The 26,072-nt window shown below is 30.0% G+C and overlaps 2 protein-coding genes across 3 annotated transcripts in view; one reads left to right on the forward strand and one right to left on the reverse strand.

Moving 5' to 3' along the window:
- LOC129981301 (coagulation factor X-like) overlaps window positions 1–3,778 on the reverse strand; it is a 30,726-nt gene extending 26,948 nt beyond the window's left edge. The window contains exon 1 of the mRNA XM_056092077.1: window positions 3,580–3,778. Coding sequence (XP_055948052.1) covers window positions 3,580–3,696 — 117 coding nt within the window. The 5' untranslated portion in view covers window positions 3,697–3,778. The remainder of the gene's footprint in view (window positions 1–3,579) is intronic.
- The window catches only part of LOC129981302 (chymotrypsinogen B-like), a 95,069-nt gene that overhangs the window by 31,173 nt on the left and 37,824 nt on the right, over window positions 1–26,072 (forward strand). Inside the window, exons 2-4 of one of the 2 annotated variants that reach the window (XM_056092078.1) lie at window positions 8,408–8,564; window positions 13,001–13,067; window positions 22,187–22,631. In XM_056092078.1, the coding sequence (XP_055948053.1) occupies window positions 22,515–22,631 (117 nt within the window). In that variant the 5' untranslated portion in view covers window positions 8,408–8,564; window positions 13,001–13,067; window positions 22,187–22,514. The remainder of the gene's footprint in view (window positions 1–8,407; window positions 8,565–13,000; window positions 13,068–22,186; window positions 22,632–26,072) is intronic. The other variant, XM_056092079.1, reaches the window with a different exon arrangement.

Below are 26,072 nucleotides of genomic sequence, written 5' to 3' on the forward strand. Positions count from 1 at the left end.
TAAATAATTCAGTTATTTCTTTAAGCGTGGTCTCTAAGATCGCACCTCCCTGTTAGTGTCCCAGTGATGAACATGGCTTAGCAGATGGCGCTAGAACTTGGGTCCCGAAATATCATCCAATTTACTAATCCTATTATGAAGCAGTGCTCCAGACACTTTTAAATGAAGCAGAAAGTGATGTTAGTGATAAGAATAACTGTACAGATGTTTTTTTCGATGAAAGTTCGCATTCAACTGATTCTGATATACATGTTCAAACATAATTAATTTTTCTAGTGATAATGTATTTTGAAAAATGTATAAAATATATTGATACACCAAGAGATTTATATACAGAATTTATAGATTGATTTTTATACTAGTTCTTAACATCTATGTTTAAAATGCCCTAGAAAACCGTGCTATGAAAGTCAAACAAGCCGATAAAAAAAAGGGCCAATTTTACCCATTGTCAATTTTTTTATTTTTCATATAATTTGAGTTTTACATCATATTGTCTTCTATATACCTTCATATACTGTAAGAATAAATATGATTAAAAAAGTAAAAAGTAATATGTTTTTTCGAGAATATTATTTATTGTAACATGTAATTTGAGAAGAAAACGTACGTTCCAACGCATTTACTTTTTTCAATGATAATATATTTTGAAAAATTTCTAAAACATATCTATATATCAAGAAAAATATCAGCAAAATATATTGGCAATTTTTCATACTAATACATTCATTAGAAAATTTAATGAGTGTAAATGAAATGCGGTCTCGTAGACCGCACCTCCCCAGTTAAGTACAAAAATTTGACCTCCCCAGTTAAGGGTTAAGGGAAGAGGATCTATTGAGAAAACTCTAAACACCCAAGTATTCAAGACAAAATAAGAAAATACCTAAATTTTCAATACAAAAATATTATCTCGCCTTTAAAAGTATGCTTGTTTCAAGTAAGTTTAAAAGTAAAGTAAAATAAGTAACTTCCCTAAAATTTGGAATGATTCTAATTTTTTAAACTTTTAAAATTAGTTGAAAAACAGACGCAAATTAGAGGGGCCATTATCATTATTGATTTAAAAAGCTAAAATGTTCAATATCTAACAGAATGAGAATTTTTTTTCGTACATAAAATTGTATTTTAAAATTTATATAATTATTCATTTTTTTTATTTATCCGCTTACGATTCTATCTATGATTATTACTTCTCTTTATTTCTTTTCAGATCCATAGAAAAAAAGATTTTTTTTTCCTTCAAAACATAAAACAGTGTTAAATGAAACAAAATAGTCATGTAATGAGACTTCATAATCACATACAATATATAGCTGCATAATATTTAAACATTTAATTAAATGTTGTAAGTCTATAGTATCTTATTGTAAGTCTATAGTATCTTATTGTAAGTCTATAGTATCTTATTTTGTGCGTTCGTTTTGTGCAATACTTGATTTTAAAAAAGTGGACGTTTTTTTATTGTTGCTATAATCCAAATAATTGCATACCGAATTCAGTTAAATATTAAATTTTAAGAGAGACGCAAAGAATAGTGTGCATCTGTGACACATGTGCCGAGATTAATACTAGCATGTTTTTTCTATATATTTTAAAGGTAATTTTGTTTTCAGGGGACAGGATATTTAATAAATTTTACTACAGTTAACTAAAAAAAGGAAAAGAAAAACTTACAGCTACATAATAACTACTCACAAACTTAAAATGAAAGAAATTCTGAGCAATAGCTATGATTTCCTTTCTTAAAAAAAAAACATTGGCACTAATCAAGATAAATTGCTTTTTAAGTGCCAAGAGAATAATTCAAAGATTCTCCCCAGTCTTAAAATCAGTCTTTTTCGATTACTTTTTAAATATTAAAAGAAATAATTAATTGGAATCTATTGTCTTACATGTGCTTATTTATGAATTATAAATCAAATGCCCTACATTTATGAATATGTTAATTTTATAATTTCATAGTGTTTTTCAGTAATGAAACTTAAACAGAAGAATTCCATTATGTAGAATTTGTAAAATTCTTGAAACAAAAATAAATCAATTATAATGATTCCAAAATTTAATTTAAATGTCATGTACACGTAAATAAATCCAATTATTTCTTAAAAATTCAAGCCTTAAAAAAAAAAAAAAAAAAAAAAAAGATTTACCTTTTGATTTTGTATATAAATATACATACTATAAATATGTGAAACCAAAAGAGATATCTGAAATAATCATAGAATTGTCTGATATAATATTCTAATTATTCTGAACAAATTAAAATGAATAAATAATTAAAACTCATACGAATTGAATTGTAGATGTTTGAAAAAGTTTACAACTCTTGCATTAAGATTGAATAGAGTTACTATGATCACCTATAGGTGCTTATGAAAAATAACTTAAATCAGCAATGGTGGTGTAAAAGCTAAGGTAAAGGTGGTGGTTAGCAATTTTCAGTTTTTATATATGTAACTCCACGGGGTTAATTTTGCACCTTTTGTTCAGTAAACATGTTATTCTGGCGTTTTTATACAATCGGAACATAATGGATACGGAATAAAAATCGTTTGTCATTAAGTCTTTTATTCTGTCTTAAAATCGTCTGTCGCCCGTTGTTATTTGCTAGTTGTATTGATTTTGTTTATAGTAATTAACGCTTCTAATTACAGTGGAAGCACATTGAAAAGTGTTAAAGGAAAAATATTCAACTTGAATTGTTACAAGAATTAATGAACACAAACTAGCAATTCTCATAAAAAATATTAATGTCTTTGGATTTTAAATGAGGAGATAAACAAATTATTAAAATCTTTCAACTCTTTTAAAAAATATAATTTTTTTTAATTCAATCAAATGTTAGGCTACTAACATTTGCTTGAACAGAACAGGCTACTAACAGATTAATTAAAAATTATTTCACTTTATATGTTCATTCTAGGGTAATCAAAATTAATTTTGTATATTGCTCTTATCATTTAAGATAAGGATGCTTAGCGCTTGCACTTTTAATTCTCTTAGGATCGCTTACAACACGGCATTCTGTAAATGAAGGTTTTAATATAATTGTAAGCTCAAGAATTGCGGTTGTTCTACATTAACATGGGTTTCAAAAACAGAAATTTACGCTTGAATGATTTTGCTATTGCATAAAATTTCCTGTTGCACTAATTTGATTGTATTTTCCATACCAACATCTGTTAGCGCAATCTTAATACAATATGAAGCAAATTAACCGTATTATAGGAATACAAAATGATCTGTATTTTGGTAAGTAAGTATATGGTAAGATCATTTTGATCTTACCATATTACTCGAATAAGGAAATTTAATCAAATATGATGCAACTTCTATTAACCAGTTAATTGTTTCGATCTCTTCGGAAAATGCATATCTAAATTGTTATAAACATATGTATATTATATAAATATAATAATTAAACAATTATTATATAAACATTATCATTGAATAAACTCGTCATAAAATTTTGTACTTTTTTCTATGACGAGCATACACGTCAAAAACAGCTAACCGGTTAAAAATTTCAACTCCTAGCATATACAAAAATATAATTAAAAGAAAATATTTACTTACAAATCTTCCAAATGATTTCTTGTCTACCCGCACTCTTCCGTGCTTTTTTTGTCTTCCTGCCAATGAAGCATCAAAGGAGACATAAGAGAAGCACAAGATTAAAAATATCAGCTTCATTTTGTGAGCGTATCCAGAGATGGCCAAAGAGATAACTAAAACTGAAATTTCCTGAGGTAGTTTATCCGTGCTTTTGTCACCCTCACGGCTTTCAACCAATGAGGACTGTCAAAATAGCGATTTGGCTTCTTTTTGAGAGATATTGCTTACAAGGGGGTAACTTTCACACGTGCACAAAGATGCGACCCCTCTTCTTTCTGTAAATGGATTTTGGAAATGGGAGAGGGTCACTTCCCTCCACCTCCCCTCCCCTCAGCTTTCTTCCTTTACTCGTTAGGGATGGTCAGAAAAAGAAGACATCCCTTGGACTAATGTTGAGTTTTTATAGAAGGGACATAAACACTTAAGATGAGCCTGTGTCCAATTTCATGGCCATAAAACCATAAATCATGTCTTATTTCTCAGCTTCTATTAAATACATTTTCGGAACAATTATTCTTCATATGATTTCATTAACTATTCCTCTTAAAGGAATATTTTTTTAAGTGAAATAAAGCAAATGAAAATTATTTATAGAAAAATTAGTGGAATATTATAAAAGCACTAAAAATTGGAACGAATCTACAGTGAGATAATACATGTGTAGCAACTGACTGTCAACATTTATGTCTATTATTGCATGTAAAATTCTGAGAAGCTACGATCAGTCTACGGATAACTGCATTACTCAGACGTTCATCATATAAGATGAATGCTTGTATATGTGTCTTCTATACAGGATCTGGGTGAAATTTCACACAATTGCCTTTCAAGATCAGAAGAAGGTCTCAGTCATATTTTCAAAGTCCAAAAGTAAATTAAAATATCATTGATTAAAAAGTAAGCAAGTTTCTGATATTTCCATCTGTTTCTGGCAAAAATATTATCGCACAAAAATTATTTTTACACAGCATGTAAATGACCACCTGACTGAACTGGGGGGGGGGGTAATGATTCAATGGAAAGTCAAAATTAATACCGATAGGTCATATTGCTTACAATGAAATATTGACCATTCTTCCACCAAAACTATTTTGAAGTGAAATATAAAAAAAATACCTCGTACCAAGAGGTGATACCAAGCACCTCGTAGTCATGCTGGACAAGAAGCTCAACTAGAAAAATCACAATAGTAACATAGTTATATATGTGTGTAACATAGTCTATAAGTGGTTAAATGTTAATTCGGTTTTGAGAAAAAATTCTAAATTCTCGTTAGAAACAAATTACGGCAATGTCATGATGTTTTGGAGTTCGCGGGGTGACAAAGTGGTCACTAGCATTTTCACATCATAATTTGGAATAGCAATTATAATTTGTAAGTTTAAGGGAAGGTTTACAATTAATTGAAACTAGTTTAGACTAGCGCATAAAGCGTTATGAAATTTGGATTAATTATTTACTTAATTGCTATGATTGAATTATTAATAAAGAAATAATATTTAGATTATTTATGAGGGAATAGAGAACTTTAATGGAGTTACGTTTCACATGCCTAACTATGGGATCTATTAAAATATTTGAGAATTATTTACAGAAAACTTTGAGGAACATTATAAAAGCACTAAAAATAAATAAAAATAAACGAATCTACAGTAAAATAATTAATACATGCGTAGTAACTGGTCATAAATATTTATTGATGTTTATTATTACACTTAAAAATTCTGTGAAGGTATGGACGGTTTATAATTTTATTAGTTAGACATTTATCATATATAATATGATAAATGTCTGCTTGTATATTTGTCTTTTACACTGAATGAAATGAAATTTCGCGCAATTGCTCTTCAAGACTAGAGGATGATTCCTGCCATCTTTAGTCCTCCTGTCATCATCATCCAAGTCCAAAAGTAAATTAAAATATCATTAGTTAAAAAGTAAGCAAGTTTCTGGTATTTGCACATGTATTTTAAGAAAATATTAATTGCAAATGACCACTTGATTGAACTGGGGTGGTGGCTGATTCAAAGGAAAATTAATATTAATTCCGATAAGTATCAAGCTATATTGTTTACAATGAAAAATAGACCATTTCCCCACCAAAACTATTTTGACGTGAAATATTATAAAATGATGACACCGAGCATCTCGTAATTACGCTGGACAAGAAACTCATCTATAAAAAATCTCCTTAGTAACATTGTTAACGTAACGTTAATAACGTAGTTAATAAAACATTAATAACATAGTTAATAATAAAACAAATGAAATGGTTAGTTCTTAATTCTGTCTCTTGCTGGGTAAAAATTCTAAACTGTCATTAGGAAACAAATTATTGCTATTCAAATCGCTCCTCAGATCACTGATTAGGTGCGCTTCCCCTATTTAGGAGGCTGGAAGGGGGTGGCGGCTAAAAAGAATACAGGAAAATTTGAAACTTGACAGTATCAGACGGCAGGATAAAACTGTACGATAGCCTGATATATTAGAAATGCCAATATCTTAAAGAGTCTTAAACTCACAGTAATTAGAGATAATTTCAAAATAATTGCTGCTGAATTTTTCAGTAAAATCGATAACAGCTCGAACATTAGCCACACAGGAAATTCTGATTTATAATCCCAGGAACAACCGGAATATACGGCGGCCACACACGTTTCTTTTCTAAATGGGCATTCTTTTTGTTGAGACCTCCCCCACCCCAGCCCTTGTGTGACCAAATGACAGTTGGAAGAATGAAGAACAATGGGTCAATAATTCAAGATTCATAGAACAGATTATATTTTTATTATAATATTCTTTTTTTTTTAATTTCTTGAAATGAATGTGATTAACTATAGCTAAATTTAGTTTGAAAATTGTTTTTATAAAAAATATGATAGCCTGATATATTAGAAATGCCAATTGTTTTATGTTTATTTATTGCCACTGTGGTAAAATATATTTAAATTTAGTCGCAGATATCATGCTACTATCAATTATCCTACAGCTGAAGCGGAAGATTAAAGACCACGGAGTCGAAGCACTCATATCACTAAATTTTTACGTCATCTTAAAAATTAAATAATACCTTTTAAGTAACATGGATCTAATTTCCGTATACAGTTTTTCCTAATTTCAATAATTAAAAAAACAATTTGATAAATAATCTGTAATAATGTCTTTATTGCTATGATGAAATTCAAATGAATTTTATTATTCCATGAAACCATTCAAAAGCTACTTCTGATAATGTCAAAATATTTTTTTTTTTCTTTGGCCATTAGCTCCTGAGTAGGTGGTGGTATATAAACTTTTTTAACTTGCCGTTCAGTTATTTACAGTACACAGATTTCATTTAATTCGCGCTTAAAAGTCTCGTCAAAATAAAATGATGAAATATTGAATGAATGCGTTTATCGTATTATTAGTTTATTAGTCAAGAAAACAAATAATTTAGATGAACTAATCACCAAAAGAGGCTAGTAAATGTTAAAACTAAAATATAATGTTGTAAAATAATTGTTTTGCTAAGCAAACACCTCAGATTTGCAATAGCTTAATGAGATAGAGAAATCAGGTGCATGATATTATTTTTTCCTTCTAGTATCATTCGTGGACTTATTTTAGAAGCAAAATCAAATATCCTGTCTCATTCACACGCCTTCCAAAGCTTGCGAATTAGTTTCTATATTTCCCATGCCCATTCTTCATTACGGGAGTGCAAACTTAAATGCCGAGTTTTATTATTTAGGATTTTGAAGTCATGCTAAAAGTCAGGAATGCCTGAATCGCTTCATAAGTTTGCCTGCGCATTAGTAAGGATTGGAATCATAGTATTTTGAAACTTATAAACTAAAATTAAATCATTTTTAGGCTTTATAATACGATACAAAAATAACCTAACAAAAGTAAAAACACATTTTCAAAAGGAAATGAGTGTTTTAATTAAATAATAATTTTAAAAAATGAGAATTTAGAACATTAATTTACTATGTTTTCTCTCTGCTGCTGTAACTGCAACGATAAATAGTCGAAGTTATACAATTCCTCTTCGCAGGCTATACTGTTACATAGTTATTTGTTACTTTATTATTAGTGAAAACATACATGTAAAATGCTATGAAAAATATCTTTATAAGTTATTTAAAGTTGTTTATTTATATAATAATTATTTATAAGTTATTTTAGTTATTATAATTTTTAAGTATTAATACATTAAATATTAAGATGGATTAAGATTCCTTTATAATAATTTCTGTATTGTCAATTATCTAAGATAGTCATTTAAATAAAAAGCTTTTATACTATTTTAGAACAGGAGGTAATACTACTTGGAAAGTCTAGAAATCAAATGAGTTTGTTTACTAATAAACTCCAAACTCTTACTCGAATTTTCTGTAATACAATGACATATTTATTTATTTAATTTTACTTTGTCTACATTCATGAAAATATTTATAACGAATTACTTGATACCAAATATAACAAATACTTGGTCCACAAATTGAAGCTTCAAAAATGTCCCATATTGCTGGACAAAAAAAATTATAGTAAACTCTCAATCATCCCCAGTTTTACGAGTCAAAATCTTACTAAGAAACTTTTAAATGAAAATTATTTAAATATATTTTAATACAGCACACTTTTAAAACGAACTGAAAAGTTAAAAATAATTTCTTCTACCCCTATACAGATTTATAACTCCTTACCTTTACAAAATGTTCTCAAAATTTATAACTGTCAATTTTTAAAACTCAGTTTTAGTTTGAATTCAAAACTTTTAAATAGTTATATTTTTCTTTTTTAGTTTTGTATGTGTGAAACTTTACAATCAATTTTAAACTAACTTCTGAGTTAATATCGTGGCATGAAATGGCTCCATCTATCGGTTTTTAATTCGATTGCAAAATTTGCTGCGAATAAACAGACAGAGAAGACATCGATTTAATAGAAAAGATATTAAGGTAGGTGAGTAAATCGAACAGTCCATTTTTTGAGAAATTTTTTATTTAATACTCTTAATGTTTGAACAGACTTTTTAAAAAAATCCTTTGAATTTTGTTTCTAAGTCTTTTTTTTGGGAAGTGACACTGATTTTTATATTTGCATTTACATACGTTTTAAAGCTATTTTGATCTTTAGATGCCATTTCATCTAGTTCCAATCTTCAATAGAAGTTTCTTACAAAGAAAACCTCATAAATTAAAATCTGATGCATATTTTTTGTTCAAATTTGGTATAATTATTCAATATGTTCTGTAGTTCCTAAACTAGAAAGAAAATAAGCAATCTATTGATAATCATGTCTCACCTTACGTTACCACATGACATTAAGGTGACATGTCTCATCTTACGTTACCACATGACATTAAGATATGTCTCACCTTACGTTAACGTTCTCAGCGTTACCACGGAAAGAGGGTGCAGTAGCTTCTGAGGGTAAAAACCCCTGAGCACCCGATCGCAGAAGAAGCAATCTATTAATTTAGAAATATTTTATAGTTGTTTCCGCGCTTCAGAATGTGAAAAAAAAATAGGAAATTTCGTTTTATTTATCATTTGAATTCTAATATTTAAAGAATGGATAGAAATATAGATATTTTTTTCGTTCAGGAACTAGATTATATATTGCTTAAGCTGTCTGCAAAAGTTTAAACAAATCATTTGATAAAAATCTAAACTAGAAATTTTTTGCTTTATACCTCTTTTTAGAGAAAAAGAAAAAAAAAATATTTGCCATTTAAGTGGTAAGTTTTTGTTTCATGGATGCTTTTTTCAATCTTTTTTATACAAAAATTCAAAAATATAACTATTTTAGAACGCTTTTGAAAAAATTAATCCGGAATGTAGTCGCATGCCTTAATAAAAAAAAGTGTTTTAATATCAAAAACAATTACTTTTTAATAGCCTCAAATAAACCAACAGATTTGCAAGTGTAACAATGTTTGCTAATTAAATTACACTTATATGTGTGGACCTCCCCCCTAGTGTAAATAAAAACTAATCAAAAACATTTTCGAGTTCATTCTGTCTATTTTCGACCATTATCTCTAATTGCCACTTTCCCATTTCCGCAAATAATCGCTAATTTACTCTACTATATAACTGGTCAATCGTAAAAAAAATCCGTAACACCAGAAAAACTTTTTCATATTTTTATTTAAACAATCAAACTTAATTCCACGTGTTAATTAAGAATACAAACATGTCACATTGACTAGATCGTTCAGAGATAATAAATGACCTAAAAGATGAAGGTGGGGTTTAGTCTACCTGATATATTCTCATAAATAACCTAAATGTCAACAGCTCGATCATTACCAGCAGGAAATTTGAAACTAGTATCATGGTGTAAATTATCCAGCGGCATTAGAGTACTTTAACCCCTGATAAGTGGTTTCTGGAAAATACCGTTTATTACTACGACGGATACGTTCCTTATCTCCAGCCTTGCTCTTCCCTATTTTGCCATTTCCGCAATAAAAAATGGCAGATATGGCAATATCATTAGATGTGCCATACAGTGAGCGGATATTTTCGCCAGGAGTTTGAATAATTGTACTGCAGACAGGATTTCTGGTCACTGGGGATGTCCACATTTTTTCAATGTATAACGTTTTTTCAATGGCGAATCAAAAACATTGTGTGATGAAAGACGATCTGCCAGTGATGAATGTTTTGGACGGAGCACCTGGACTCTGTGGTCCTATATCTCCGAGGCCTGATAGTTATTTTATTTAGACATAGTTAAAAATATTGCTTTAAGCCTGGATATTGTGAGTGCCTTTGTTTTCTTTTTACCTTTAAGGGAATTATTATTTAGTGACATGGTATAACTCATTCATTCATTCATAATTTCGCTTAACATTCACAGACACGCTCATACATAAATAACGATTTTGCCAAGGGAGAGAAAAATAAAGGGGGAGGGAAAAAGAGAGATACCTATTTTCCACTTTCTTCTGTTTCCTTTTAGCTATACTGGTATACCTTCATCTCCTTCAACTGGTCAGTCTTCGAAAAGGCGATTCAAAATAATTTTGTGATTGTGGTTTTGTAATGTCAAATTCCGCTACCAATCACAAAACACAAAAATATTATAAGGGAGAAAAAGTGAAACTGGAGCTGTAAACTCGTAACCACTTTGTGACATCGCGGAACTCCGAAACATCACGACTTTACCGTTGCTATAAAGTACTATCTTAATATAAATAAAGTGCATTTTGGCTATTTATGTATATACGTATGTATACACCATATTTACTCCTAAAAAAACTAGGTCGAAATCAATAAATTTGCATATTTATTATATAGGATATTCAGAATGTCCATTTAAGCCCTTTAAAGTCAAGACGGCGTCTTATATAACAAGGTAAGTAACATGTATCTATAGTAAAGTGACTGTACTGAATTTATTGAGACAAATTACAGAGCTCTTAGAGGGGAAATAAGAAAATTACAAAAAAGTAAAGGCTTTCGACTATAAAGTCTAACTAAAAAAATGTACGCGATACGTGAGACCTAAATAAAAACAAAAGAAAAAGTTTCATGGCGTTATCTGTAAAATTGGCAGATATTTGCGATTAAAATTAGGAACAGCTTTTGACGTGAAAAAAGGTTCGTCCTAAAAATGAAAAACGTTTTCTACAGTATTATCATACAATTTTTCCGAGCTACGCAGCAGTGAAGAGAAATTTAAGCAACGAAGAAAATAGCATATATATATATAATTTCAATTTAAAAAACATTTTCTTGATGGAGGGGGGGGGTGAGGAATCGTTGAATATTTTCTTCAAGTCCTGGAAAGTTAATAATTTTAGTCGCAAATATCTCTAACAATTTTACAAATAACTTCATGAAACCTTTTCCCGCATTTTTATAAAGTTATAGCTTATATTTTACTAACTCGACTTCTTGGCCGATATCCTTTACTTTTTGAATTATTTTTGTGACTGCTTTATACTGACACTAGTGACGCTGTAACTTGTCTCAACAAATCCAGCTTAGTAACTTTATTATAAAGTATTATAACACGTTATTCCCTGGCTATATGAGAGGCCGTTTTGAAATTAAAAGGTTTCAAAGGGCCTTGACCGATCACCTTTCAATAAAGCATAAGAAACAGTACTGTCAACTTTCAAAGCACAAAAATAGTTTAAATATTTAATTAATTAGAAATTAACAAAAATTTGGGTGTTTTTTACGCTTTGAATTATTCTAACACTCTTTATTGTTTTTTTTATTTTAATATCTTATAATAATATTATTTTAATATATCATAATACACCATTAATAAGTCATATGTTTTATTTTAATACTCCATTAATAAGCGACACTTTTTATTTTAATACTTTAAATGCATTACTAATATAAGAAATATTAATAATTTATGAAGAAAATCAGCTATCAGTGGTTTTTAAAAATCATGTAATTCAACTGATATTCTAATGTTAATTAAAGTAGACGTTAAAAGACGCCAAAAGTTTTAAATTATAAAAGAATTTTATATATTATAATATTTAGAATTATAGTTATCTTTACGCTAAATATATTATATGTGAAAGGAATTTAATCATGAACAACGCCTGGTATAAAGATAGTTAAAAGGCATGCAGCTATATGGATACACAGATAAACGGATGGGCATATATTCCTTCTGTATATTACGTGATAAAAAAAATTCGTTACACAGAAAATGCATTGTTGATGCAATAATATCAAATGGAAACAAAATAGACGGATCAAGCTTTAAAAAGACTCAATCATGAAATGTTTCAGACGAGTTTTTGTTCAATTCTGCAAGAAGTTTTTCAAACCTATTTAATTCATAACTTTTTTGTTGTTGTTATAATACTCCTTTATTCAAATCATTTTAACGCAAAACAATAAATATCTGAAAGCTACGATATTATTTTGGGCTATAGAGTTGATTTTGCGAGAAGTTTTTCAAGCTTATTTAATGGCTGACTTTTTTTTTCCTTCCTTTTTCTTTCTTCCTTTCTCTCTCTCTCCCCCCCCACTTTTTATTATAATATGCCATTATTCAAATCATTTTAAAGCTTGATAAAAACATCATAAACGCTGCGATTTTGTCATTCTGTGAGTTAATTGCTATGACTAATGAAAAACCACCGAAGCGCAGTTCAATGGACCGAATAATTCATTCTTTATTCTTTTGGTTTTATTGTGCTCAATAAAATGAGCATAAAAATTCTTTAAAGAAGATTAGTAAAGAATTTTCAGACCAATTAGTACAAAGTCTAATCCAGCATTTATTGTTAATTATTATATTTTCCTTATCAGAATCTTCAAAACAAAATTTCCAAAGCGGTGATAAAATTCGTTTCCTATTTATAATCCAGTTTATTGTCCAATAATAATTATTATTCCATTCTTACAGGTTTTTCTCGGCGATCCATTATAATGAATGAATGAATAGAAATCTTGCTCACATTAAGAAAAACGTGGTAAGTAACATTAGTCATAATGATATAAAGGCATTACATCTCCTTTTTTAATAAATTTTTAGAAACTTTTAAAAGAAATGCTGCGTTTAAAATGTGAAAAAATTTAATAAATTGAAACAAAAATTTAAAGTATCTTTCTTAATTAATCAAGCATTACTTTTATCATAATAATTCTTCTTGGGTAACTACTCAAAAAGGATTGATATTTAATCTCTCTTTCATTTTTGATAGAGAACATATAGCAATAAAATGTAAATTTCCATTGGATATCCAGTGATACTTATTATCATGACATCTTTATGCTTCGAAGCACGACTTCCCTTACCGACTTTGCCATTTGGCTGTTAATTACTTTTAGCAGGATCGAAAATAAATTGAGTCACCTGATATAAAAGGTTCCTTCTAGTTAGCTCTATAATTCGTGACAAAAAATATTCTTCCCCCTTCTTAATAAATATTCCTTTCATTTAAAAAAATTAATGTAAGATGATCGATATAGTACTCTTTCAGAGTAGTCAATGTAATGTATGGAATCCTGCAACCCTATAAACGCTTTTATAAAAATACTGAATCAAGACCAAAGCAAAACAGTTCAATACCGAATATAACTTATTAAAACTGATATATTTTAAAATTTGCACTTTATCGATAACTATCATTTTCCATCAATTTCAGAAAATGGTTTTCTTTGCTTAGTTTGTATTTTCGTGTTTATTGGCGCAAAAGCTATGTTTGGTTTACTGCGCAAAGCAATGGTGTTGCGATGAAATAATTAGAGAATATTCAGGATGCCACGTATTATTTTTACCAGTCTTTATTTTTGTAAACTTCAGTCATAGACAATTACTTGTAATTACAAAAAAACTTTCAATCGAGGTATACATTCCTGAAGTATTATGGTATTTTTGAAAATAAAAAAAAAATCAATTTATAAAAGTCTACGGAATCTAACTATTTATACAATCTCCTGTTTTCCTCCTTAACCACTTCGCATGTAATAATGTTTTGACATCCACATCGAATTACTGAATTTTTCGTTTTAAATCTGAAATTATGTAAAAATCATAAATAATTTAAAATAAAAAAATAAGGAATGCTTCAGTATGTCAAATGCCTCTTATATTGTTAAAATAATTTTTTTTGTTTTAAATCTGAAATTATGTAAAAATCATAAATAATTTAAAATAAAAAATAAGGAATGCTTCAGTATGCCAAATGCCTCTTATATTTTTAAAATAATTCAAATAACAATAAATGCCCCAAAACGTTAGCACATGCAGGAATCAATTTGACTCCAAACTTCCTGTAAAATATAAAATACATTGTTCTCTGTTATTCTAATCTTCTTCTTTTAGCTCCCCCATGAAAATACAGGAAGTAACAAGTGTAAACTTATATAAATTCTCAAAAAATAAAAAAGAGAAATGATGAAGTCAAAAAGACCCCGTGCGTGTGCTGACCGGTTAATGAAAATTGATATCAATCAGATTAATCACTATTATGAAAATTTTTCAATGCGTTACCAAATGTAGACATAGAAAAGAGGATTTTTTTTTTCAGTTCATATAAGAATATAAAGGATATCTCAGATTATTTCAGCATGTCGTGAGTTTTATCTTTTAACGTAATTATAGATCTGAATTTCAGAATTTCTGCAATGCGATGCATGAATACCGCATGAATTAGGTGTGGGCCAAAAGTTGCGTTACACCGGTAAAAAGTTCATAATTAAAATTTTAAAAATGTAATTTAAATAGTTGTCAAAGGACATTAAAAAAACCTTTCATACGCATATTCACTTGATGCAAAAGAAGCTAAAGACAGCCAAAGAAAAAGTGGAAAAGGTCTAAATGGCTCAAATAGAAGAGTCTACATGATATTCCACAGTAACAGTATTATTGAAACATAATTAGTAAATAATAAAATTTAACAAAAATAGACCGTTTAAACTTGAAGACAGAAAAATAAATATAAAAGAAAAGAATTTTAAAGAAAAGAGAAGCATTTAAATAAACAAATGAAAAAATAAATGAATAAATAAACAGGACTATATAATATGCATTATCTTAGAGTACAATTTATATATTGATCTTGATATACTCTTATAAATTTCTTTTAAAAAAAACGTCGTCGAATCATCATATGCTTTTAAACTGAAACGAATGTCGTTGACCAAGCCATTCCCTTATTTTGGCTCTGAAAAATTAGAAACTACTCTCCGACTACCATTTCTTCAATGGAAATTCCACACACCTGCAGTGTCACCTCCCCATTCGTTTACAAATGCAGGTGTCCTTCCTGGCTTCAGGGTAAATACCCGGACCTCCTCTGCGCAAACTAAACGTAGCTTGGTAAATTTACAGGAAATTCCAAAGGCGTCTTCGAGTCTGGGGCAGTTTAAAATCTAGGGTTACAAAGCACAATACTCCTCTCCAGGTGGTTTCTGAGAATTGTACACTTCGTGAGATCCCGGAGCTCTGCTGGTGGTTGGGCTAATGGTTTTGTCAAATGACCTTACTTAGTGGGTATCCTAAATCAAAATAAATTCCTAAACCATGTTTACAAGAAGGGTATCTTGGGGGTTGAGAATGTTTTTCTTTTCCCTTTCTCGCATCCTACCGCATAAGGATATGATTTATGTAAGAAAAAATAAGAAATAATAGCATTGATTGCTGATTACTAAAAAAAAATCGTTTAGAAGAATTCAGTAATTTTAATGAAGACGTTTTTCTTAACTTTTCCCTTTAACCCTTTCTAGGACCACGCGAAGTATGCTTCCCGCCAAATTTATCAATCTTTGTATGAAATTTTGTAGGTTGGCATCAGTTCTGACAAATTTTTTTAGTATGTCAGAAACTTAGATGCTTTAGTTCTTTATCTCAAACAAAATGATGTGTCTTGATTTGTTACTTAATTATTAATTAATCAAATTAAATGTATCCAATAAGCTAAATGAATCCCTTTTCTTATTCTAATTTCAAGCCTAAAAATATTTTAACATAATATGACTAGAAAAAAATGGCCCTGTAAAGGGTTAACACATTTTTTATACGTTTCTCGTAGAAAATATAAATTTCATTATGATATATTTTAACCCGTCAGCACACGCATCGGGTCAAGTTGTTTAGAAAGCCTAAGAATTTATTTCCTACAGTTTCATGGGTGAACTAGAAGAAGATTAGAGCAACAGAAATCAATGAAATAATGCATCTTATTTTTTACAGGGGAGTTAGGGTCCAATTGACCCCTGCGTGAGCTAGCATTTCAAATTCTTTTAATATTATGGCTATAACAGTGAACAGCATAGATTCAAAGATTTCCTAGTAAGCTTGCCTACTTATAGACAAAATGATGATAACTCATATTCGTTATATATTTATGAAATTTTTGAAATGCAGACTCTGAATATTCTTCAAAATGTGATGGAGTCATTTCTTCCTCTTTAAAAAAGCAGAATATTCTTATGTAAAATGCATTCTTTTATAATATGAGTAAGTTGTCTTGAAATGTATGTTAACGATACATTTTATTCTGAATGAGTAATGATAAAAAATATTTGAGTATGTATATAAAAATAAAAGACAAAAATGAATTTTCAAAGTTGTATGCTTAAACTTCTTTTTCCAAAAAATTTCGAATGTAAACTATGTGTAAAATATAGATTTTCTTATTCTTCCAATATTTTTACACGGGAAAAAATTGCTTACATTAAAAATAATATAAGCTTTAAATGGAGAGAACGGGAAAAAAGAAAATGAATATAAAAAGAGATGAAAAAAGGGGTTAAGTTAACTTTTGATTTTTTCTTATTAAAAACCCCATTTGTATCTTAAATAAGATTATATTTGCATGAAAAAACATTCATACACTCTGCCCACATTTTATTTTTATACCTATAGCCAATAAAATGAGGGGTAAGTGCCTGATAATTTGGGGTCAAAATGACCCCACGCCTGTACTATGCATGTGTGCGTGTGCTGAATGGTTAAGCTGATTGTGATTTCCTAAATTAGGATTGAATTGCTGTAGACTGTACATTAACATTATGTACATTTTTACTATTGAGAAGCATTACAATACAACATGTGTATTCAGATTTATTACCTTTTAATTCATAAATTTAATAATTTTCACATAATTAGAATTATATGTATAGTTAAAAAGATGCAAAAGAAAAAATGAAATTTATACTCAGTTTTCCAGCTCTAATCCGCATCCATTAGCCAATTTCTTAACCATTAGAAATAGGCATATGCTTCTAATGGGAAAAATGCTTCAAATGACACTAAGAGTTATATTTCGTGTTTATTCAGTCAAATTACCAAGAGAAACGACTATTATGAAGCTTAGAATATTTCTATTTTAGGGGGATCTCAGGGAAAATCACCTAATCAACCAACTCCGTTTCCTAGAGGCGGTCGTTGATAGAACTGGAATAATGAAACTAAAAACTTTATAAATAGATCAGCATGGATCACAGAAGAATGAAGTTTTTTCTTAATTTTAAAATGTTAGTGTGACAAAAATATTTTGCTAAATATGATTCATAGGAAAACATTAGATTTATTAATTTTTCAGCGGCGTTATTTCAGCGATTTATTAATTTTTCAGCGGTGTTTTCAGCTGTACTTATTGAAACAATATGATATATAATTCTTTACGGCATTTAAATTCTCCTTCGGGGGACACTTCAAAAATGAGGACTAGAAGTTTCATGTACGGTGGTTGGTTCTCGCTAACCTGATGGTACAGAAAAAGATGGGAATTGGCTACTTTCCACTGATGATGAGACGTACTTCTCACTGGATAGGTTGTACCGTGATCGGTGATGGCCTTAGGATTCAACAACAGTTTCTGCCAGTGTTGCTGCAGCGGCGACTCGGCCATTCAGTTTTTTCCATAAGCCTATCAATATCCTTTCATGTTCATATCAATATATAAATTCAACAAAAAATTAATCTAATAAAATAATAAAGTTTCACTAAGATTTTACCAATGAAATATGAAAAAATAAATTGTAATTTCATTTTCCATCTTTAAATAATGTAAGAAATATACCATAAATGAATAGATTTAAAAAAATTTTGAATCTCTTATCAGCAATGAAAAGACTAATTGCAAATTATTCATAATAAATTTTTTAAAGTTAAGGGATAAATAGAAAAGATAAGTGTTTTTGCATGATAATATTTTTTGAAACTAATATAGAAAAATGCAATAATCATTACTTCAATTTGAATTAATTTAAATTATAATTAAAGTTTTAAGAAAAGAATCATATCATGGTTCACATTTTCACATTCCATTGTTTTTTCATCTCATATTTCGTAATTTTAATGCAACGATCTGTCCTGTAGAATACAAACTGAAAGGCAGGCCGGCATACAGACTTTTATTGTCCATAGAAAAGAAGACAGAAAGCGAGTCCGCAAAAATAAACAAGCTATTCATTTATTATTTAGAACAATTTATTTTTTATTTCACTTTCTTTAAGTTGCATGAATATATATGGAGTAGGGATTGCAATAACGGACCAAAAGTTCAATACCGGTATTCGGTATTTTTTAAATCTTAATACCGGGATACCGGTTTTAATACCGGTATTAGAAATTTTAGGAAAAGAAAGAAAACACAGGTGTTTCTTTGTTTTATTTGCCATTTTTGTTAGAGAGTGTAAATATCACAAAAAATAATTTGCATTTTATAAAATACAACAGTATATAATCACAAAAAAGTAAAGAAACATCTTATTTATTTAAATCACAAAAAAAGTGTAAACATCACTATTCAGTCTGTGATACTATTACAAATTTTTGAAATGTGATCTTAAAAAACATAATGCATCAATTGTACTGTCATTAAGCCTCTAAAGTAATTTTGCGTAAAAATGACCAGCTGTCGAAAACGCTCTTTCGGCATCTATGCTAGTTGGTGGTACTGTTAACAATGCGCAATATACTTTTTCCAAGTATTTACCTCTATATATCTGATCTTCAAATAAATCGATTTCTCGTCGGATGGTTTTGGATATAGCTGATTTCTGTATTGTATTTTGGTTTGTTGATTTTTTTATCGCTAATTTTAATTTTTGTTCAAGAGACAATTCCTTTCACGTTAGTGCTATCAAAATCTCCGATAACTGTACCGAATTCTTCTGAATGTGGATAGATTTGTGGGTAAAAAAATTTTAAGAAAATTTACCTGAAACTTAATCAGATTTGAATTGGTTATTTTCATTTTTTCTTTTTCATTTTTAAAATCACTATAATTATGTAAATACCATAAGACATTTTCTATTTCGGTATGCCTTTCTTCTGTGCGGTTTTTCAATGTAATATATAATTCTTCAGATAGTGATGAGTGCTGTTCTTTCAGTGACTGAAACATGAAATTTATAGTTGCATTAGCTGTGAATAAATCAATCTGCCCGACATAATGCCTCAATAGTCAGTTTTATTGGAAGTAGAGCTGATATAGTTCTGGATATTAAGTCGAATTCACTATCTGAAAAATTAATTTACAGGTTTAAGTCGATTATTGCTTTTTGGATTGAATTTCTCAGTTTCAAAAATCATTCCATCATTAGGAGTAAACTATTCCAACGTGATTTAGAATCTAATATTAGCATATATTCTGCTTTATTTTCATTTAGTATATATTTAAGTAATATATCCTTTTTATAGGGGAACGTTTAAATATCTTAACAATTTTTCCAACTTTATAAATTATAGGAAGCAATTCTTGATAGGTTAATATTTCATCCTCATTAGCAATATCTTCTTCAACAATTGCATTGTCATTATCTTCATTGTCAATATTACTCTCACTCTCTTCAATGTCGGAATCCGAAGTTTCTATATCCACAGTATTTGAATTCTTCTGTTCTTTCTATTTTTGGTATAATACATCTATTACTCCTAATTGAATTCCATGTGCATAGCACAACTGCTGATGTGCACCAATCAACTTTCCAACTTTTTTCATAACTGTTGCTCCATCAGTCGTTAAGGATACAATATTTTCTTTCAGGGATAATCCATGTTTCGCTCATTTAGATTTAAGCAATTAATTAAGCCATTAATTAGCTAATTAATTTAAGCCATTAGGGAGACATAAAAACAAAAACGTATACTATTTTGCTATGTTCGCGATACTGAACATAAAATGGAGACAATTTAAAACATTTCTAGTAAATACCGAAAAACCGGTATTTAAACTTGTGAATACCGGTATTACAAAATTGTACAAATGGCTCAAAATACCGGTATTGCAATCCCTAATATGGAGATATGAATTTCGATGCCTCCATTCCCACTTTCGTGTGTGTGTGTGTGTGTGTGTGTGTGTGTGTGTGTGTGTGTGTGTGTGTGTGTGTGTGTGTGTGTGTGTGTGTGTGTGTGTGTGTGTGTGTGTGTGTGTGTGTGTGTGTGTGTGTGTGTGTGTGTTAATAAAGTAGTTTTGAAATATTTTGACAACCTTAAATAACAAAACTTTTTAATATGGGTCTCCTTCAAGAGAACTGCTAAAAAAAAAACAAAAAACTCTTGTTTTTGTGTGTGTGTGTCTAAATTCAATTTCTGAGTAATTTTAAACTAAAGGGTAAATAAAATTAGAAAACTTTTTAATGCAATCTAAATACTCTAATACAAAGTTTGTCTTACAAAACATATGACTTGCATATCAGTTTGTCAACTACAGAATTAACTGGACCACACTTGTGCGAACGAATTAAAAAGCATAAAGGAAATTCTAAGAGAAATGTTCTGTAATTGAAACGATACTGCACTATAATTTCAATAAGTTTCCATAAGTGGTGACTCTGAATAAAATGAAATTACATATTGAATTTTTTCAGAAAATAATCTCAAAAATATTCGATGCCTTGGGGCCCTCTAAATTAATAGAACTTCAAGTTATTTGCTGATTTTTTTTTTCTATTTAATAACTCGTTCTGCCTTTCAGAAGGGTCGGATTAAACCTTTTAGGAGTCCTTAAGTAATGCACATCTCAAGCTCCTCTTCCCTTCCAAACTTACAAAACCAATTTTTTAAATCGATTTTAATTTAATTATTATATAAGTAGTTTTAGGGAGCAAATGTTCCCAAATTGAAACAGCAAAACGTTCAATTTAGATTACATTCTAAAACGTTTCTATGAATTGTAGATAAAAAAAAATCACAAGTAAAAATTATAGATAATGCAGAATTCCTTAGCGTAATCTAAATATTATTTATTAATAAGATTGGGTACTTCTTAGAATTATAAATCCCCATATTTTCTAAAATTATAAAATAACATAAAACTTACAAATGATAATTAATTAGGACTTACTCCAATAATATCCAAAATTAATTTAACCCTTTACTTACAGAATTATTTTACCATCGATTTTCCACATTTAATTTTGAACCATTAGTTAAGTTTTGGTACAGAATAAACCCAGGAAGAAGAAAACTTTTTTATAATTAACTGAAATAATTTAATTAAATTAATAATAAAAGATTTTTAATGTTATTTCTTAGATGGTATCTACTACTTTCTATTGAAAAACGTTTTTCGCGCTTTTTTTCAAATACCGTTAGAAAAAAATAGTTATATTAAGAAGATATCAGCCGAATTTAAACAGTACTTTAAAGTATCGTCGGTAAATAAATTGTTAAACATTTGTTGATTTTAATTTGAATAAATTCGGTCTCACGACTTCTATAATTAAAAGAATTAATATAACTAATAATTTACAAAATGCCCTAAAAAAACTCGACGACTCGAAGTCTCTTAAATTTGTAGGTCCCCTTTTACTATTTTGCCATTTAATAATCTAACTCTACTAAGAGTCATCCACCAAGACAAATAAAATTTGCATTTTATTATTTTTTTAGTTTTTGGTCTATTGCCTAATGGGATTTCTTGATTTGAAAGGAAATCAATTTCATAATTTACTCGTGTTTTTGTTTTTTTTTCCCTTCTTCTTTTTCTTTCTTTCTTCCAAAAGAGAGACGGGGGGGGGACTCTTTCCTAGCAGTATTTTTATATATGTGTGTGTGTGTGTGTGTGTATATACAGATTTCTATTTGAGTTATATTAAGGATCATAAACTTTACACTTCCTTGATATTTTAGGGGCACGTTTTGGAGGTGTGTGGTCCGGTAACATTACCATACTAGGAGATATTCCCTGACTTTCTCCGACCTACAAGGAAGAAAGAAAGAAGAGAACCTCTCCCATCACCGTTCATGTGTGGGAAGGGATGCTTTTGTATTCATCTGAGAAGCATCACCCCTCTCCCTATCTAACAAAAAAAAGAAAAAATTAGTGCAAAGCCAGTAGCCAATTTACGACCTAGAGAGTCCTGATTGGCTAAAGGTTGTAAAAGTGTAAGCTCACTGTTTAAATCAGAGCATGTTTGCTAAGTCATCTTAGACTACCTTACTAATAGTTACCTTCACAATGAAACTCTGCCTTTTAATTTTGTATTTGTATTATTTCACCTTCGGTGTTACATTCGCAAGAAGGCACAGAAAGCATGGGCCATCACAGATACAGAAGAAAGCGGGAGAGAAATTTGTAAGTACTCTTTTGGTTTTCTGTCATTAGATTTTTCTTATATATTCTGGGACAAAGTTAAAGGCAAAGCATTTATAATGTTGGTATTAAGAAAAGATAATTAAAAGAAGGAATGAAATGGTTTTAAGACGTGTTTTTTATGGTATCTGTTTTTGTTTCATTAAAATATTAATTATTTTTCAATTTTTTTATATGGTGAAATGCTTTATTTGTACTATGAGATATATTCAATCGTCTAAATAATCGTTGTTAATTCATTTCGTGTTGTATTGAAATATAATTATAGTCTAACACTCATAACACAATCAGAGTGAGGTAATGGAAAATTCTATATGAGCAATGAAAAACAACATGAGAATTTTCAAATTCATTGCTATATAATATTATTGCAATATCTAGCAAAAGCATATTTAAATAAAATAAAAAGTTAAAGATTTTTTTTTAAATCCATGTTCTTAATAATGTAATACTTTACTAAATACCCCCCCCCATCCCCAAACCAAAATATCTGTTTTTTGTCTTTTTTTTCCTGGTTAGCAAATTTCTAAAAACACGATTTTAATTTCTAGTTTAAAACTAGTTAATAATACCTTCCTTCTGAACTGTAAAATCTAGCTTGAAATTTAGAAATATTTTTCTAAAAATAATGAAAGTTCATAATTTCGAAAAATAAAACTTTGCGCACCGTTTATAAATTTTATAAAGATAAACAAGACTCGAAACAAGGATTTTTTAGTTTTTTTATTAATAATAATAATAATTTTAACATATTTGATTCTAATTTTTTTATAAATAGGAAAAAATAGTAAAAAAATAGAAATTTCGATCACTTTAATAATCTAACACATCTTAATGTAATATCTTAATAAAAATAATTTCCTCAGTTACATTTAACATTCGGACTGAAGTATTTGTAGCCCCCAAAATACTATTATGCGAGGCGCTTTCGATCGGGATCCCTGCTTTAAAAGTAAAATTTAGGATAGAAATAACCTTTTTCAAAACATATCATTTTCTTAGAAATAAAAACATAAAAGAGCAAATTTACAAAATAGATATTAAAGCATATTGCTTTTCATTCCCTATAAATATCAGCTAAGAAAAAAACAAAAAAACAGCGGGAATGTTATTTTATGGCATTGGAGAACAAGAGTTACGAAGTATTGATCCTTGGTGTGAATTTTGCACTTTTATGAAATATATCTTTGGCTTTAGCAATTTTTTTTTGGGGGGGGCGATTAATCCTTAACTTGCGGTTAATAATACCCGAAAATCGAATTTGTATTTTAAATGCGATCCCCGACCGATTGAAAACAAAAGTAGGTTAGAGGTTAAGGATAAGGTTTGAGGTTAAGAGGTATGGTTTACGGTTACCATAAATTAGAGTAGGGCAGCCAGAAATCACCGTTTATTGCCAGTTTAGCGAAGGCCGTATACTGGAACTGAGCCATTTAATATAGAACGGGCAATTATAATCACAACACCATATACCAAATTTCACTGAAGACATTGTATTTTTGAATTACTACTTTTACATAAAGTGGGTTTATACTCGGCAAGTTATAAAGGTGGGTTCACATTAGACCAATGGTTGCGTGCAGTTGTTGTCCCTCTACTGTTGTCCCTGTATTGTCCTCGTGTGAACAAGTGAGACACGTCGGGACAACCATTTGCCATTGTCCCATTGTGGTCACTTGATTTTCCTAAAGTAGGAGTGACCTTCTATTGGGCGTAATAGTTGGCTACGTGTGAACCCACCTTAAGATTCCAATGAAGCAGCATACAGACAAGGCCAACTATTGCACGCAGTGAAAGGCCACGGCTACCTCAGGATCATCACGTGACTCCATCGGGACAACTGTTTGCTCGTTATCCCATTGCAATCGCGTGATCTTCTTGAAATAGGCGACCTCCCATTGCGCGCAATAGGTGGCCTCGTCTGAGCCCTGCTATTGGCGATGCTTAAGTCACTAATGCGCAATGAAAAGATTGTGCATGCGCTGAAAGCGCATACAATAGCAAGTTCTTGTCTGGATGGGACAAGTTTACTTACTATTATACAGTTTCTGCGCATGCGTGGTCTTACTGGATGGATTGTAGCTGACTGAATGTAAATCCACTTATACATGCGAAAACACCGGCACTGACCGACATACAGTCAACCTTTTGATAGATTTGGTTCAGAATTTGACAAAAGTTTGCATGATGTTACCGGTACCAATTTTTTTCTTTCCTTACGTTTTATGGTTATCGTGTTTACTTCAGACAGACATATTCCCTTCCAATGGATTTCGTTGATAGAAATCTACAAAAGGAGTTCAGATTCTATATACAAAATTTCACCACTCTAGCTCAAAATATTTTTTAGTTATCGTATTAATAGACAAACAGACATAATTCTAGAAATGTGTTTTTCGGATTCAAGCAAGTCTGCAGCAACAGTTTCGTTAAAATCATCGAGTATAATTTTTTTTTTATTTTTGAAGATTATAATTTTTGTCAACTTACCAGGGTTCACTTTCATTTCAACCTTCCCGTTCCCATTAATAAAAAGGAAAATGCGTCAGAATACCTTAGACAATTGGCCTTGGAAGTCATTAATAAAATCCCTAAATGTGACATTATATTGTATACTGACGGCAGCAAAATCGACAATTCTGCAGGTAGTGGCACCTATATTGTAACTCCTCAGTCTAGTTTTTCTCTATGTCAGCGAAATCCAGACTTCTGTTCCGTTTTTAGAAGCGAACTTCTAGCAATCGATGAGGGACTTAAGAAAATTTTACACGAAAATAATTATAAGAACCTTTGGATTCTTACTGATAGCCGCAGCTCAATGGAATACCTTAACAATTGGACCTATGTTGGAGATGAAGCAAGTTTGTCTATTCTTCAGAAGTTGAAGCTGATTTCACTTCAACATGATATTCATTTCCAGTGGATCCCATCTCATGTGGATCTACTTGGTAACGAAATAGCAGACAGGCTTGCAAAGAAAGGAAGCAGCCTAGCGACTTCATCTTCTGCTGAGCTCACATACTTAGAACTGTTCTCTCAGGCGAAATTCCTAAATAAGAAGAATTGGATGGTTCCCCCTACTCATGATTGGTATAGAGCCAATAAGCCGGACCAGTCCTTAAATCTTCCTTGTGATAGAAAAACCAACACTTGCCTGTCGCGCCTTGCCAGTGGCCACCTAAAATGTCTTTTCTTTTCTCAGGGTGAAAAATGTTACCCTCTTTGCCCGAAATGCTGCCAGCATCAGGCCTCTGCTGAACATATTCTGGACTGTTTAGTATTTCATTGGGGAGAAATTTATTCTTCTCCCTTCCTCGTTTTTGACTTTCTTCTTGTCAACGGATTTTTGGACTTGGTCTGACTAAGTCAGACCATGGAGATTAGCAGCAACATAATTTTTTATCTTTGGATATTCCTTATGCG

This window comes from Argiope bruennichi, chromosome 8 (assembly GCF_947563725.1).
Source record: "Argiope bruennichi chromosome 8, qqArgBrue1.1, whole genome shotgun sequence".
In the NCBI taxonomy this organism is placed as follows: domain Eukaryota; kingdom Metazoa; phylum Arthropoda; class Arachnida; order Araneae; family Araneidae; genus Argiope; species Argiope bruennichi.